This window comes from Panulirus ornatus, chromosome 2 (genome assembly GCF_036320965.1).
Source record: "Panulirus ornatus isolate Po-2019 chromosome 2, ASM3632096v1, whole genome shotgun sequence".
Classification (NCBI taxonomy): Eukaryota; Metazoa; Arthropoda; class Malacostraca; order Decapoda; family Palinuridae; genus Panulirus; species Panulirus ornatus.
The window spans coordinates 65,892,435-65,908,600 of record NC_092225.1 but is presented as its reverse complement, the minus strand read 5'-3'; the positions used below and the strand labels follow the sequence as shown (position 1 = coordinate 65,908,600).

The following is a 16,166-nucleotide window of genomic DNA, read 5'->3' as shown; positions in this document are numbered from 1 at the left end:
CAATAATCAACCATCCCTCTCGATCCACTTTCAGTTTTACCCACAACAATCTATAATTTACCTTCATACACTCTATCACATACTCACACAACTCCTGCTTTAGGAGTAGTACTCCTCCTCCATTAGATTTTGTCCTCTCCCCAACCCCTGATTTTACTCCCAAAACATTCCCAGACCACTCTTCCTCTTTACCCTTCAGCTTCATTTCACTCAGAGCCAAAACATCCAGGTGTCTTTCCTCAAATATACTACCTATCTCTCCCTTCTTTTAATCTTGGTTACATCCACACACATTCAGATACCCTAATCTGAGCCTTCGAGGAGGATGAGTACTCCCCTTTTACCTCCTTCTTTTGTTTTCCTTTTTTAGAAATTGAAATACAAGGAGGGAGGGTGGGGTGTTTCCTGCCCTCCGCTCCCGCTCCCTTTAGTCGCCTTCTCCGACACACGGGGAATACGTGGGAAGTATCTTTTCCCCCCTCTTCCCAGAGATAAAAGCACATTTATCATAACTTATTTCGCACACCTGTGCCCAAACAAATGTGTTAGGTTTTTCCATAGAGTTTTCCACATCCATCATATGGTGTCAAAAAAGAGTGATGATAATATTCCAGGAGTAGCCTGAACAATTTTCATTCTGGGAAGTTTTCGTACAGACCCCAACAGGAACCTTGTATCAAGAGTAAGGAGCATCATGGGATATAAAATATAAACCAGCAAATACTCTCAATATATTATAATTGTGAACATTTTCACGCCAATTTGCTCAATCAAATGTCTCATGAGATCCCTCCACTGATCACATCCAATTTTACAAATCATTGTGCACAAGCAAATGCTTCTGGAGATCACATTTCTGTGAATAAAGTTTCCCACATTCATCACATCCAAATTTTTTGACACCACTGTGGACAGAAAAATGTCTGTGAAGATTACTTTTCTGCGAAAACAGTTTCCCACACTCATCACATCCAAACTTTTTCTCACCACTGTGCACAGAAAAATGATCTTTAAGATGACTTTTCCGCAAAAATAGTTTCCCACATTCACTGCATCCAAACTTTTTCTCCCCACTGTGCACAGAATAATGATCTTTAAGGTGACCTTTCCTCAAAAATTGTTTCCCACATTCACTGCATCCAAACTTTTTAACACCACTGTGCACTGACAAATGTTGCTGAAGACCATATTTTGCTGAAAACTGTTTCCCACATTCATCACATCCATACTTTTTCACATCACTGTGCACAGATAAATGTTTTCGAAGATAACTTTTGTTCAAAAACAGTTTCCCACATTCATCACATCCAAACCTTTTCACTCCACTGTGCACAGAAAAATGATCTTTAAGCTGACCTTTCCGCAAAAACAGTTTCCCACATTCATCACATCTATACTTTTTCACACCATTGTGCACAAGTGAATGTTTCTGTAGATCACTTTTCCGCAAAAACAGTTTACCACATTCATCACATTCAAACTTTTTCACACCACTGTGTACGGGCAAATGTTCTTTAAGATGACTTTTCAACAAAAACAATTTCCCACATTCATCACACCCAAAGTTTTTCACACCACCGTGCACAGGTAAGTGATTTTTAAGATGACTTTTCCGCAAAAAAAATTTCCCACATTTACTGCATCCAAACTTTTTCACACCAGTGTGCACTGACAAATGTTTCTTAAGACTACCTTTCAGCAAAAACAATTTCCCACATTCATCACATTCAAAATTTTTCAAACCACTGTGCACAAGTAAATGTCTATCAAGATTACTCTTACATGAAAATAGTTTTCCACATTCCTGACATACAAAATTTTTCACACCACTGTGCATAAGCAAATGTTTATTGAGATTACTCTTACATGAAAACAGTTTCCCACACTCATCACATGTAAGTTTTTTCATTTTTCGTAAATCTTCCACATCACTGTGTACAAGATGCTTCTGAAGATCTGTTCTATGTGGAAATGATTTCCCAGTATCAGGACAGCTAATTTCTTTCTGACCACTGAGCAAAAACATATGCTTCTGGAGATGATCCTCCTGTGAATATATATTTATACATTTCTCAGATGGAAACTTTTCCTCTCCGCTGGACATTGTCAGTTTCTTATGTCTTTAGTCTTGAGATACAATTTTATGCAGTACCTGAAACAAGGGAGTAGTTTTCAGAAAGTGTTCTCACAATGTGTCACATTTCACATTCTGAACTAATGAGATATACATTTTGAGTTGTATCAGAGTGATAGCACAGAAAGAATAAATGATTAACTTTGGAATTCTGTAAAATACAATTAATTTCAGGGGCACAAGGTACACAAAGATACCTTCAAATTAATGATGCATGCAGGAATTCATCAGAACAAAGAATGAATGTATATACATGGGGCTGAATGTCATTTTGGTTGAAGGTAAATCTTTTAAGCACCACAAAAAGCAATGACATGTAGCGGGGGCCGGGAAAATGCCCTTACAAGACTTTTTCACATTTCATACATTATGCATCTCTAATAATATAAAGAGCTGTCAGGCATCTTGAAAGACAGATCAAATAATAATGTTATGATGGGCACTCTCACTAAAAGAAACATGGGTAACTTCGCTCTAAGCAGAGCAGTAGGAATAAATAAGGGACACTGACATCTGAGAAACTTCATAAGAGACAGTATAACAAAGACAGCCTTCACATTAGCAATAAAGGCTCCAAACTCTAAGCTGTACTGTATATTATTGTCAAGTGACCACACAGCCACACTTAGGATAGGGCACAGGTCATTTCATGTGGGTGGTCAGGTCAGGTCAGGTCAAACTATAAGTCTGGCAGATGAGGTCAGACAAAGCCTAATCCTACAACACCAACCACCAGCTTCTCGGGTGGGTATGGGGCGCAAACCTAAATTCATAGAAGAATCACATGGATAAATTAAAATGGCTCATATGATTACCAAATCCATCCCAAACAAAATAGCTGAATTGCAATACTTAGTGAAAAAAGAACACATAGATATCACTGGATTAACAGAAACATTTCTAAACAAGAAAGACAGCGATCTTATTCATAAGTAAAACTTATTGGAGTATACGTTGTTTGCAAAAGATAGAGATGGACAAGGAGGTGGAGTGGCCCTGTATGCTCAGTAAAGTCTAAACCCCATCATATTTAAAAACAACACTATTCCTTCAAACAACAAAAGTACTATTACACCTAATTTTCAAAGGGCACATTTTAATATGTTGTGTAATGTATTAACCTCACCTGAGATGGTTCAGACCCAAAGGAATCATGCACATGTTTTATGTAACAGTTTATGCACCAGTAAGACAGATACGTTCCTACACATGACAGACATAGATATAATCAACAATCAGCCACAATGGTTCACCTATCTATCTATCTATTTTTTAACGCCTGTTCCTCCGGGAATTACCATCAAGGGTATGGACATGACAGAAAAGTCTTCACTTATCCCTGTCCTTATATGTGCTTCCCTCGCATACACCTTTCCTCACATTCTTCCACCCATTTCTCTCCCACCAGTATTCTTCCACTCTCTTTCCCCACGCCAGAATGATATTTCTCAGATACTGCAAGGGCAGTAAAGCATGAAAATAAACTCTTAAGAAATCAGGCGATGACTCAAATCTTACAAAGCAATGTGATATACCTAAGTGAGAGATAATGACTCATTAAGCAAGCCAAGAGAAAGCACAAAACTAGTACTGAAAGAGATAACACTAAAGATTCTAAAAGATATTATAGGAAGGTCAACAACAAAAAAACCCACAAGAAGTGGAATAGGAACCTTAGTAAACAAAGATGGGAAACCTATTGTGGATGATGAAACCACAGCAACAACCTCATTTCTTTTTCAGTTTTGTCATTACAGTGGGAAGCAATAACACAAATTAAGAGACAGTGATATATAGCATACATATGATGCCAGAATTTACTTTTACAGTTAAAGAAGTACTTACAAAGGCATAAGATGAAGACTAATAGAAGTCCTGATCCTGGTCATTTCTATCGATAAGTAATTAATAACTTCAAACATAAAATTGCTAAGCCACTTAACTAAATTCTCAATAAATCTCTCCTGGTTGGCATAATATGACAAGACTGGAGACTGGCAGGCCATATATTCAAAAATGAAAGTTGTGAAGTGCCTGGCAATTTCAACGTAATCTCCATCCTATTGCCTTACATCAGTTATATGCAAACTTCTGGGGTCATTTATGAGAGATAAAATCAAAGCTTATCTTGAACAACACAGTCTGATCAACAATACACAACATGGATTTAGAAAGTATAAATCATGCCTCACAACTCCCCTTGACTTTTATCATACATCATTCAATATACACGACAAGATGACAACAATTGAATATCATATTCATTGACTTCCAAAAAGCATTCGACAGAGTCTCCCAACATGAACTGATGCTTAAAGTCAGGGCTTTGGGGATTACTGATAGCAGAGGAACTGGATAGAAACATGGTTATGTTGTAATGAATAAGGATTGTCACCTTGGTCACCAACGACTAGGTGTTGAGTATTCCTGGAAAATTATATGAGAGGGTATTGATTGAGAGGGTGAAGGCATGTACAAAGCATCAGATTGGGGAAGAGCAGTGTGGTTTCAGAAGTGGTAGAGGATGTGTGGATCAGGTGTTTGCTTTGAAGAAAGTATGTGAGAAATACTTAGAAAAACAAATGGATTTGTATGTAGCATTTATGGATCTGGAGAAGGCATATGATAGGGTTGATAGAGATGCTTTGTGGAGGGTTTTAAGAGTATATGGCATGGGATGTAACTTGCTGGAAGCAATGGAAAGTTTTTACCAAGGATGTAGGCATGTGTACAGGCAGGAAGAGAGGAAAGTGATTGGTTCCCAGTGAATGTCGGCTTACGGCAGGAGTGCGTGATTGTCTCTATGGTTGTTTAATTTGTTTATGGATGGGGTTGTTAGGGAGGTGAATGCAAAGAGTTTTAGAGAGAGGGGCAAGAATGCAGTCTGTTGTGGATGAGAGAGCTTGGGAAGTGAGTCAGTTGTTGTTCGGTGATGATAGAGCGCTGGTGGCTGATTCGGGTGAGAAACTGCAGTTGATATTTTTGTGTTTGGCCAACAAATGAAAATTTACAAATGTTTCTCCCCTTCCTTAACAATTTAGTACCTTCCATCAGATTTACTGTAGAAAATGAAAATAATGGTATGTTACATTTTTTTGACTGCATGATCCATAGGCAAAGAAATAAGTTTAAGTTTAGCATATACAGAAAACCTACCAATGTATGCTCATATATCCATTATTACTCATCTCAACATGACAGAGTTAAATTATCATTTCAATCTATGTTCCTTAGGGCATTACGTATTTGCAGTCCAGAGTTTATTGATAATGAGTTTGAGAAGATATATTCTATTGGATCTGTTAAAGTACCCTAGATCTTTCATTGATAAATCCCTTAAGTTAGCAAAGAAATCATTTCATAGAGTTGAGCCCAAACCTTCCATTGACACCAAGAATCTTTTAGCTTTTAGTTCTCCCTTTTAATAATGATTTTACTTTACTTCACATGTTGCTTTAATCCTATGATGTAAATGTTGCCTTCAGCAACAATAATACTATAAAGAATATCTCAATCAGGAACTCGCCAGAAAATATTCCTGAGTGCATCTATAAAGTGCCATGTAGAAATTGTGATAATTTTATGATGGGCAGACTGGTAAGGATCTTTCTGTTAGACTTAAGCAACATAAATATAGTATAAAAACAGGACAAGAATCAAATGCCTTGTATAATCACGTTAGAAACTGATCATTGTATTGACTGGAGTAATGCCATATCAGTCATTAACTCTAACTCAATTACCAAGAGAAATATCATTGAATCTTCTATTATTCAATACACAAAGAATCATAATCTTAATATCAGTGATGGTCTATACAAATTGGATAACTTTATTGTCGATAAAATCTGTAAACAATTCACCTTCTTGTCCACATAATAAGTTTATGATACGCTCGTTGTCTGTCTTGGACATTCGCATGTTTACCAAATGGCGTCCTAGCTACGTCTCTTCGTTGTATATCAAATGACAGTTATATTTCTCTCTTGTGTCTCCCCTGATGATGAGATTATTACACGAAAGTGCACTTGGGAACTTATCGTTTCATTTTCCCCGTGGAATATACTTGAATATACATGTATGTACATACATGTCCACACACGCACATATACAAACCTATACATTTCAACGTATACATTTATATACATACACAGACATATACATATATACACCTGTACATAATTCATACTTACTACCTTTATTCATTCCCGTCGCCACCCCCCCCCCACACATGAAATGACAACCCCTCCCCCCCATACGCGCGCAAGGTAGCGCTAGGAAAAGACAACAAAGGCACCATTCGTTCACACTCAGTCTCTAGCTGACATGTATAATGCACCGAAACCACAGCTCCCTTTCCACATCCAGGACCCACAAAACTTTCCATGGTTTACCCCAGACGCTTCACATGCCCTGGTTTCATTGACAGCACGTTGACCCTGGTATACCACATCGTTCCAATTCACTCTATTCCTTGCACCCTTTCACCCTCCTGCATGTTCAGGCCCCGATCACTCAAAATCTTTTTCACTCCATCCTTCCACCTCCAATTTGGTCTCCCACTTCTCCTCGTTCCCTTCACCTCTAACACATATATCCTTCGTCAATCTTTCCTCATTCATTCTCTCCATGTGACCAAACCATTTCAATACACCCTCTTCTGCTCTCTCAACCACACTCTTTCTATTACCACATATCTCTCTTATCCTTTTATTACTTACTCGATCAAACCACCTCACACCACATTGGTCACTAGACAACGCCGAGTATGCGGTCTCAGCCTAACCAACAAGGAGAGGACTCAACACAGTCGTCCAAGACGACTTCGGCCAAGAGAGCTGATGGGTAACCTGTTCAAACTTACGGAAAAATTTAGTCACGTCACTTTCACAGAACCTTGATACAAAATCTCAGGAATATGACACAAGATACACTTTATCGGTGGGCAATGCCATGGGACAAGCCACAATACACTGTGACACTCGGACCTAAATGATAGAGGCAGTGCAAGACCGCATGGCGCCACTTTACACAGCGATCGTAGGCTACGGGTTTGAAACAGATGGAAAACCCACTTACCTGCTGGGCCTGCGGGGTAACTAGGAATCGTGGCTCAGCTGGCATCAGAGGTCTTTATTGAAGGGGGAGCGAGCCAGGAGAGGCCTGACCCGCCCTGCTGCCCTAGTCTCGGGTGGGATTGAAAGAAGGGTGACCCAGAGTGCCATTCCTGATTGGTTAGAGGCCTAAAGTCCGGCCTTCATCTTGCCTCAGACTCGGCCCCCATTTTGCATATGGCCAGACATTCTCCTATCCTGACGGTAACGACGATATTTAAGAAGCCATATTCCCTAGCGATGACCTCTGCTCTTGACCTCAGCCGTCTGGCGCCTCGGACGTAGGAGAAATGACAGACCGAAGTGTTGATGACCCGGCCAGGGAAGTGAATTCCAAGCCGAGATAACGGAGGCCCTGGCCCCTACTCTGCCATTCTATAACAAAACATCACTTACACCATAAACACACATGGGGCACACACATGTTCGTTACTATATATATATATATATATATATATATATATATATATATATATATATATATATATATATATATATATATATATATATTATACTTTGTCGCTGTCTCCCGCGTTATCGGGGTAGCGCAAGGAAACAGACGAAAGAATGGCCCAACCCTCCTACATACACATGTATATACATACACGTCCACGTACGCACATATACATACCTATACATCTCAACGTATACATATATATATATATATATATATATATATATATATATATATATATATATATATATATATATATATATATACACACAGACATATACATATATACACCTGTACATAATTCATACTGTCTGCCCTTATTCATACCCGCATGGGAATGAAATGTCAACCCCCTCCCTCAGCATATGCGCGAGGTAGCGCTAGGAAAAGACAGTGTTTAATGCACCGAAACAACAGCTCCCTTTCCACATCCAGGCCCTAAAAAAACCTTCCATGGTTTACCCCAGAAGCTTCACATGTCCTGGTTCAATCCATTGACAGTACGTTGACCCCGGTATACCGCATCGTTCCAATTCACTCTATTCCTTGCACGTCTTTCACCCTCCTGCATGTTCAGGCCCCGATCACTCAAAATCTTTTTCACTCCATCTTTCCACCTCCAATTTGGTCTCCCACTTCTCCTCGTTCCCTCCACCTCTGACACATATATCCTCTTTGTCAATTTTTCCTCACTCATTCTCTCCATGTGACTAAACCATTTCAAAGCACCCTCTTCTGCTCTCTCAACCACACTCTTTTTATTACCACACATCTCTCTTACCCTTTCATTACTTACTCGATCAAACCACCTCACACCACATAATGCCCTCAAACATCTCGTTTCCAGCACATCCACCCTCCTCCGCATAACTCTATCTATAGCCCACGCCTCGCAACCGTATAACATTGTTAGAACCACTATTCCTTCAAACATACCCATTTTTGCTCTCCGAGATAACGTTCTCGCCTTCCACACATTTTTCAACGCTCCCAGAACTTTCGCCCCCTCCCCCACCCTATGACTCACTTCCGCTTCCATGTTTCCATCCGCTGCCAAATCCACTCCCAGATATCTATAAACTTCCTTCCTCCAATTTTTCTCCATTCAAACTTACATCCCAACTAACTACTCTCAACTTTCTCCTATTAATCTATCTATATCTCTGACGCCCGTTGCCTCTGAAAACTCCCATCAAGAGATGGCTACGACAAAATAGTCTCAACTTATCCGTGCCCTGACATGCCTCTTTCGTGCACAACAATCCACGCATTCTTCCACTATTTCTCTCCCTCCAGTATTCCTCCACTCTATCTGCCCATGTCGCAGGTGGTCTTCCACTCACACCAACCCCTTTAATTATACTATCATACAGTCTCCTTGTAAACTTCCTGTCTTGCATTCTTTCCACATGTCTTAACCACCTAAAAGCATTTCTTCAACCATTCTACTACTCCACAATTCACTACCTTTGCATTCCCGGCCATACCACTTTTTCCTATCACACACTTTCCCAGACTCAGTCACTACTTCTGCAGTTTCTCACTCGAATCAGCCAATAGTGCTGACTCACATCCCAGGTCCCTTCATCCCCAACAGACTGCATGCTCACCCTTTTCTCCAAAACTCTTGCATTTACCCCCCTAACCACTCCATCCATAAACAAATTAAACAACCTTGGTAACATCACACACACCTGCAGCACATCAACCTTTATTGGGAACCAATCACTCTCCTCTCTTCCTACTCGTACACATGCCTTACATCCTTGATAAAAACTCTGCTTCTAGCAGCTTACCTCTCTCACCATATTTTCTTTATACTTTTCTTAATAAATTCATTCCTTAATCAATTCAACTGCAATACCATCCATCCCCGCCGCTTTGCTGAATTTCATCTTCTGCAAGGCTTTCACTACCTCTTATCTCTTCATCAAACCACCTTCCCTGAGTCTCTCATTGTGCACACCACCCCGACCAAAACACCCTAAATCTGCAACTCTGTCATCTAACACATTCAACAATCCTTCAAAATATCCCATCTCTTCCGCACTCCATTACTACCTGTTATCACTTCCCCCCTTGCCCTCTCCCCCCTCAATTATGTTCCCATTTATTCTCTTGTCTTTTGCATGTCATTAACGTCCTTCCAAAACACCTTTCCATTCTACCTAAAGTTAAATGATATCTCACCCCAACTCTCATTTGCCCTCTTTTTCAACCCTTGCGCCTTCCTCTTGACCACCAGCCACTTTCTCTTATATATCTCCCTGTCATCCGCAATCCTTCCTTGTAAGTACCGCCCAAACGCTTCTATTTTCTCTTCCACTAGCAACTTTACTTCATCCCACTACTCACTATCCTCTCTAATCTGACCATCTCCCACTTTTCTTGCACATGCCATCACTCCTTCCCTAAATACATCCCATTCCTCACCTACTCCCTTCACTTCGTTTGCTCTCACCTTCTGCCATTCTAAACTCAATCCCTCCTGGTAATTCTTCACACAAGTCTCCTTTCCAAGCTCACTTACTCTCACCACTCTCTTCTCCCCAACATTTTCTCTTATGAAAACCTCTACAAATCTTCACCTTCGCCTTCACAAGATAGTGATCAGATATCCCACAAGCTACCTCTCTTAGCACATTTACGTCCAACAGTCTCTATTTTGCACACCTATCAATTAATAAGTAATCGAAATAATGTCCGTTGACTATCTCTCTTACTCACATACGTATACTTGTGTATATCTCTCTATTCAAACCAGGTATTCCCAATCACCAGTCTTTTTTCAGCACGTAAATCCAGAAGTTCTTCGACATTTCCATTCACAACACTATATACCCCATGCGCACCAATTATATTCTCAACTCCCACAGTACTCACCTTCGCATTCAAGTCATCCATCACTAATATGGGGTCTCACGCACCAAAAGTACTAACACACTCTCTCAGCTGCTCCCAAAACACTTGCCTCTCATGATCATTCTTTTCATGACCAGGTGCATAAACAACAATAATCACCCATCTCTTGTCATCCACTTTCAGTTTTACCCATATCAATCTAGAATTTACTTTCTTACACTCTATCACACACTCCCACAACTCCCTTTCCACATCCAGACCCCTCCAAACTTACCATGGTTTATCCCAGACGCTTCACATGCCCTGGTTCAATCCATTGACAGCACGTCGACCCCAGTATACCACATCGTTCCAATTCACTCTATTCGTTGCAAGCTTTTCATCCTCCTATATCTTCAGGCCCCGATCGCTCAAAGTATTTTTCACTCCATCCTTCTACCTTCAATTTGGTCTCCCGCTTCTCTTCGTTCCCTCCACCACTGACACATATATCCTCTTTGTCAATCTTTCCTCACTCATTCTCTCCATGTGACCAAACCATTTCAATACACCCTCTTCTGCTCTCTGAACCACACTCTTTTTATTACCACACATCTCTCTGATCCTTTCATTACTCGATCAAACCAGCTCACACCACATATTGTCCTCAAATATTTAATTTCTAACACATCCATCCTCCTCTGCACAACTCTATCTACAGCTTATGCCTCGCACCATATAACATTGTTGGAGCCAATATTCCTTCAAACATACCCATTTTTGCTCTCTGAGATAATGTTCTCGCCTTCCACACATTCTTCAACGCTATCAGAACCTTCGACCCCTCCCCCACCCTGTGACTCACCTCCGCTTCCATGGTTCCATCCGCTGCTAAATCCACTCCCAGATATCTGAAGCACCTCACTTCCTCCAGTTTTTCTCCATTCAAACTTACCTCCCAATTAAGTTGTCCTTCAACCCTACTGAACCTAATAACCTTGCTCTTATTCACATTTACTCTCAGCTTTCTTCTTTCACACGCTTTACCAAACTCAGTCACCAACTTTTGTAGTTTATCACCCGAATCACTCCAATCAGTCGGCAGTGCTGTATCATCAGCAAACAGCAAATTACTCACTTCCCAGGCCCTCACATCCCCCAAGGATTTCATACCTGTACTTTTCTCCAAGACTCGCATTTACCTCCCTCGCCACCCCATCCATAAATGAATTAAAGAACCATGGTGACATCCGTGCCACAGGCCAAACCTTTCTTGGAACCACTCCCTATCCTCTCTTCCTACGCGTACACACGCCTTAACCCTTGATAAAAACTTATTACTACTTCTAGCAGCTTATCTCCCACGCCATATATTCTTAAAAACTTACACAAAGCACCTCTATCAACCTTATCATAATCCTTTTCCACATCCATAAATGTCACATAGAAATCCATCTGTTTTCCTAAGTATTGTTCACATACTTTCTTTAAAGCAAACACTTGACCCACACCTCCGCTACCACTTCTGAAACAACTTTGCCCCTTCCCAATCTGATACTCTGAACATGGTTCACCCTCTTACTCAGTACCTTCCCATACAACTTACCAGACATAAACAACAAACTTATACATCTGTAGTCTGAACACTCACCTTTACCCCTTTTGACTTGTGCAATGACACTATGCATGCATTCCGCCACTCCTCAAGCACTTCACCATGATCCATACATACATCCAACCAATCAACAACACATTCACCCATTTCTTAATTATTCAATTCAGCTGCAATACCATCCACTACAAGCACCTTGCTGCATTTCATCTCACACAAGCTTTCACTACCTTTTCTCTCTCTTCACCAAACCACTCCCCATGACTCTCACTTTGCATACCATTCCGACAAAAACATCCTTTACTGCCACTCTATCATAAAACACACTTACCAATCCTTTCAAAATACACCATCTCTTCCTCACTTCATCACTACCTCTTGTCACTTCCTCTTATGTGCCCTCTTAACTGATGTTCCCTTTTCTTCTCGTCTTTCGCATAAAATTCGCCTTCTTCCAAAACATCTTTTTATACTCTAAAGTTTAATGATACTCTCTCACCCTACCTCTCGTTTGCCCTCTTTTCCAACCCCTGCACCTTCCTCTTGACCTCTTGCCGTTTTCTCTTATACATCTCCTAATCATTTACGCTCCTTCCCTGTAACTAAGCCCAAATACCTCTCTTTCCTCTTTCACTAGCAACTTTACTTATTCATCCCCACCCCCCTTTCTAATCTGTTTACCTCCCACCTTCTGGATGCTACATGCATCTGTTTCACATGCCATCACTCCTTCCCTAAGTACCTCCCAGTCTTTACCCACTCTCCTCTCTTCATGTACTCTTACCTTTTGCCATTCTACACTCAATCTCTCCTGGTGTTTCTTCACACAAGTCCAATGTCGAAGCTCACTTACTCTCACCGCTCTGTTTTCCCCGACACTGTTAAGTCTTTCTCGAAAACCTCAACAAATCTTCATCCTCGCCTCCACAAGATAGTGATCAGATATCCTATCAGCTGCTCCTCTCACCACATTTACATCCAAAAGTCTCTCTTTTTCAAGCGTATCAATTATATGTAAATCAATAATGTCCGTTGACCATCTCTCCTATTCACATACGTATACTTGTGTTTATCCCTCTTTTTAAACCAAGTATTCCCAATCACCAGTCTTTTTACAGCGCACAACTCTACAAGCTCTTCATCATTGCCATTCAAAACAATGAAAATCCCATGCCCCACAATTATACCCCAATTTCCACACTACTTACATTCGCATTTAAATCACCCATAACTGATACCCAGTCTCCTACATCAAAACTGTTGACACACTCACTCAGCTACTCCTAAAATCCTTGCCTCTCATCATCTTGCTTTTCATGGCCAGATATTTTTTTTTCTTTTATCACCGTTTCCCGTGTTAGCAAGGTAGTGCCAGGAAATAGATGAAGAAAGACCCATCCACTCATATACACATATATACACACACACATGAACATTATTTTATTCATTTATTTATTTTGCTTTGTCGCTGTCTCCCGCGTTAGCGAGGCAGCGCAAGGAAACAGACGAAAGAATGGCCCAACCCGCCCACATACACATGTATATACATACACGTCCACACACGCAAATATACATACCTATACATCTCATTGTACACATATATATACACACACAGACATATACATATATACACATGTACATAACTCATACTGTCTGCCTTTATTTGTTCCCATCGCCACCTCGCCACATATGGAATAACAACCCCCCTCCCCCCTCATGTGTGCGAGATAGCGCTAGGAAAAGACACCAAAGGCCCCAATCGTTCACACTCAGTCTCTAGCTGTCATGTAATAATGCACCGAAACCACAGCTCCCTTTCCACATCCAGGCCCCACACAACTTTCCATAGTTTACCCTAGACGCTTCACATGCCTTGGTTCAATCCATTGACAGCACGTCGACCCCGGTATACCACATCGTTCCAATTCACTCTATTCCTTGCACGTCTTTCACCCTCCTGCATGTTCAGGCCCCGATCACTCAAAATCTTTTTCACTCCATCTTTCCTCCTCCAATTTGGTCTCCCACTTCTCCTCGTTCCCTCCACCTCTGACACATATATCCTCTTGGTCAATCTTTCCTCACTCATTCTCTCCATATGACCAAACCATTTCAAAACACCCTCTTCTGCTCTCTCAACCACGCTCTTTTTATTTCCACATATCTCTCTTACCCTTACATTACTTACTCGATCAAACCACCTCACACCACATATTGTTCTCAAACATCTCATTTCCAGCACATCCACCCTCCTGCGTACAACTCTATCCATAGCCCACGCCTCGCAACCATACAACATTGTTGGAACCACTATTCCTTCAAACATACCCATTTTTGATTTCCGAGATAATGTTCTCGATTTCCACACATTCTTCAAGGCTCCCAGAATTTTCGCCCCCTCCCCCACCCTATGATCCACTTCCGCTTCCATGGTTCCATCCGCTGCCAGATCCACTCCCAGATATCTAAAACACTTTAATTCCTCCAGTTTTTCTCCATTCAAACTTACCTCCTAATTGACTTGACCCTCAACCCTACTGTACCTAATAACCTTGCTCTTATTCATATTTACTCTTAACTTTCTTCTTTCACACACTTTACCAAACTCAGTCACCAGCTTCTGCAGTTTCTTACATGAATCAGCCACCAGCGCTGTATCATCAGCGAACAACAACTGACTCACTTCCCAAGCTCTCTCATCCACAACAGACTGCATACTTGCCCCTCTTTCCAAAACTCTTGCATTCACCTCCCTAACAACCCCATCCATAAACAAATTAAACAACCATGGAGACATCACACACCCCTGCCGTAAACCTACATTCACTGAGAACCAATCACTTTCCTCTCTTCCTACACGTACACATGCCTTACATCCTCGATAAAAACTTTTCACTGCTTCTAACAACTTGCCTCCCACACCATATATTCTTAAAACCTTCCACAGAGCATCTCTATCAACTCTATCATATGCCTTCTCCAGATCCATAAATGCTACATACAAATCCATTTGTTTTTCTAAGTATTTCTCACATACATTCTGCAAAGCAAACACCTGATCCACACATCCTCTACCACTTCTGAAACCACACTGCTCTTCCCCAATCTGATGCTCTGTACATGCCTTCACCCTCTCAATCAATACCCTCCCATATAATTTCTCAGGAATACTCAACAAACTTATACCTCTGTAATTTGAGCACTCACTCTTATCCCCTTTGCCTTTGTACAATGGCACTATGCAAGCATTCCGCCAATCCTCAGGCACCTCACCATGAATCATACATACATTTAATATCCTTACCAACCAGTCAATAATACAGTCACCCCCTTTTTTAATCAATTTCACTGCAATACCATCCAAACCTGCTGCCTTGCCGGCTTTCATCTTCCGTAAAGTTTTTACTACCTCTTCTCTATTTACCAAATCATTTTCCCTAACCCTCTCACTTTGCACCCCACCTCGACCAAAACACCCTATATCTGCCACTCTATCATCAAACACATTCAACAAACCTTCAAAATACTCACTCCATCTCCTTCTCACATCACCACTACTTGTTATCACCTCCCCATTAGCCCCCTTCACTGAAGTTCCCATTTGCTCCCTTGTCTTACGCACTTTATTTACCTCCTTCCAGAACATCTTTTTATTCTCCCTGAAATTTAATGATACTCTCTCACCCCAACTCTCATTTGCCCTCTTTTTCACCTCTTGCACCTTTCTCTTGACCTCCTGCCTCTTTCTTTTATACCTCTCCCAGTCATTTGCATTTTTTCCCTGCAATAATCGTCCAAATGCCTCTCTCTTCTCTTTCACTAATAATCTTACTTCTTCATCCCACCACTCACTACCTTTTCTAATAAACCCACCTCCCACGCTTCTCATGCAACAAGCATCTTTTGCGCAAGCCATCATTGCATCCCTAAATATATCCCATTCCTCCCCCACTCCCCTTACCTCCTTTGTTCTCACCTTTTTCCATTCTGTACTCAGTCTCTCCTGGTACT

General features: G+C 40.9%; 1 protein-coding gene across 2 annotated transcripts in view; it reads right to left on the bottom strand.

Annotated features, from left to right (window-relative positions):
* Positions 1 to 721: 721 nt before the first annotated feature.
* Positions 722 to 16,166, bottom strand: part of LOC139756825 (uncharacterized) — a 74,992-nt gene continuing 59,547 nt past the window's right edge. For both annotated transcript variants that reach the window (XM_071676651.1, XM_071676658.1), the window contains one exon: positions 722 to 2,152. In XM_071676651.1, the coding sequence (XP_071532752.1) occupies positions 812 to 2,104 (1,293 nt within the window). In that variant the 5' untranslated portion in view covers positions 2,105 to 2,152 and the 3' untranslated portion in view covers positions 722 to 811. The remainder of the gene's footprint in view (positions 2,153 to 16,166) is intronic.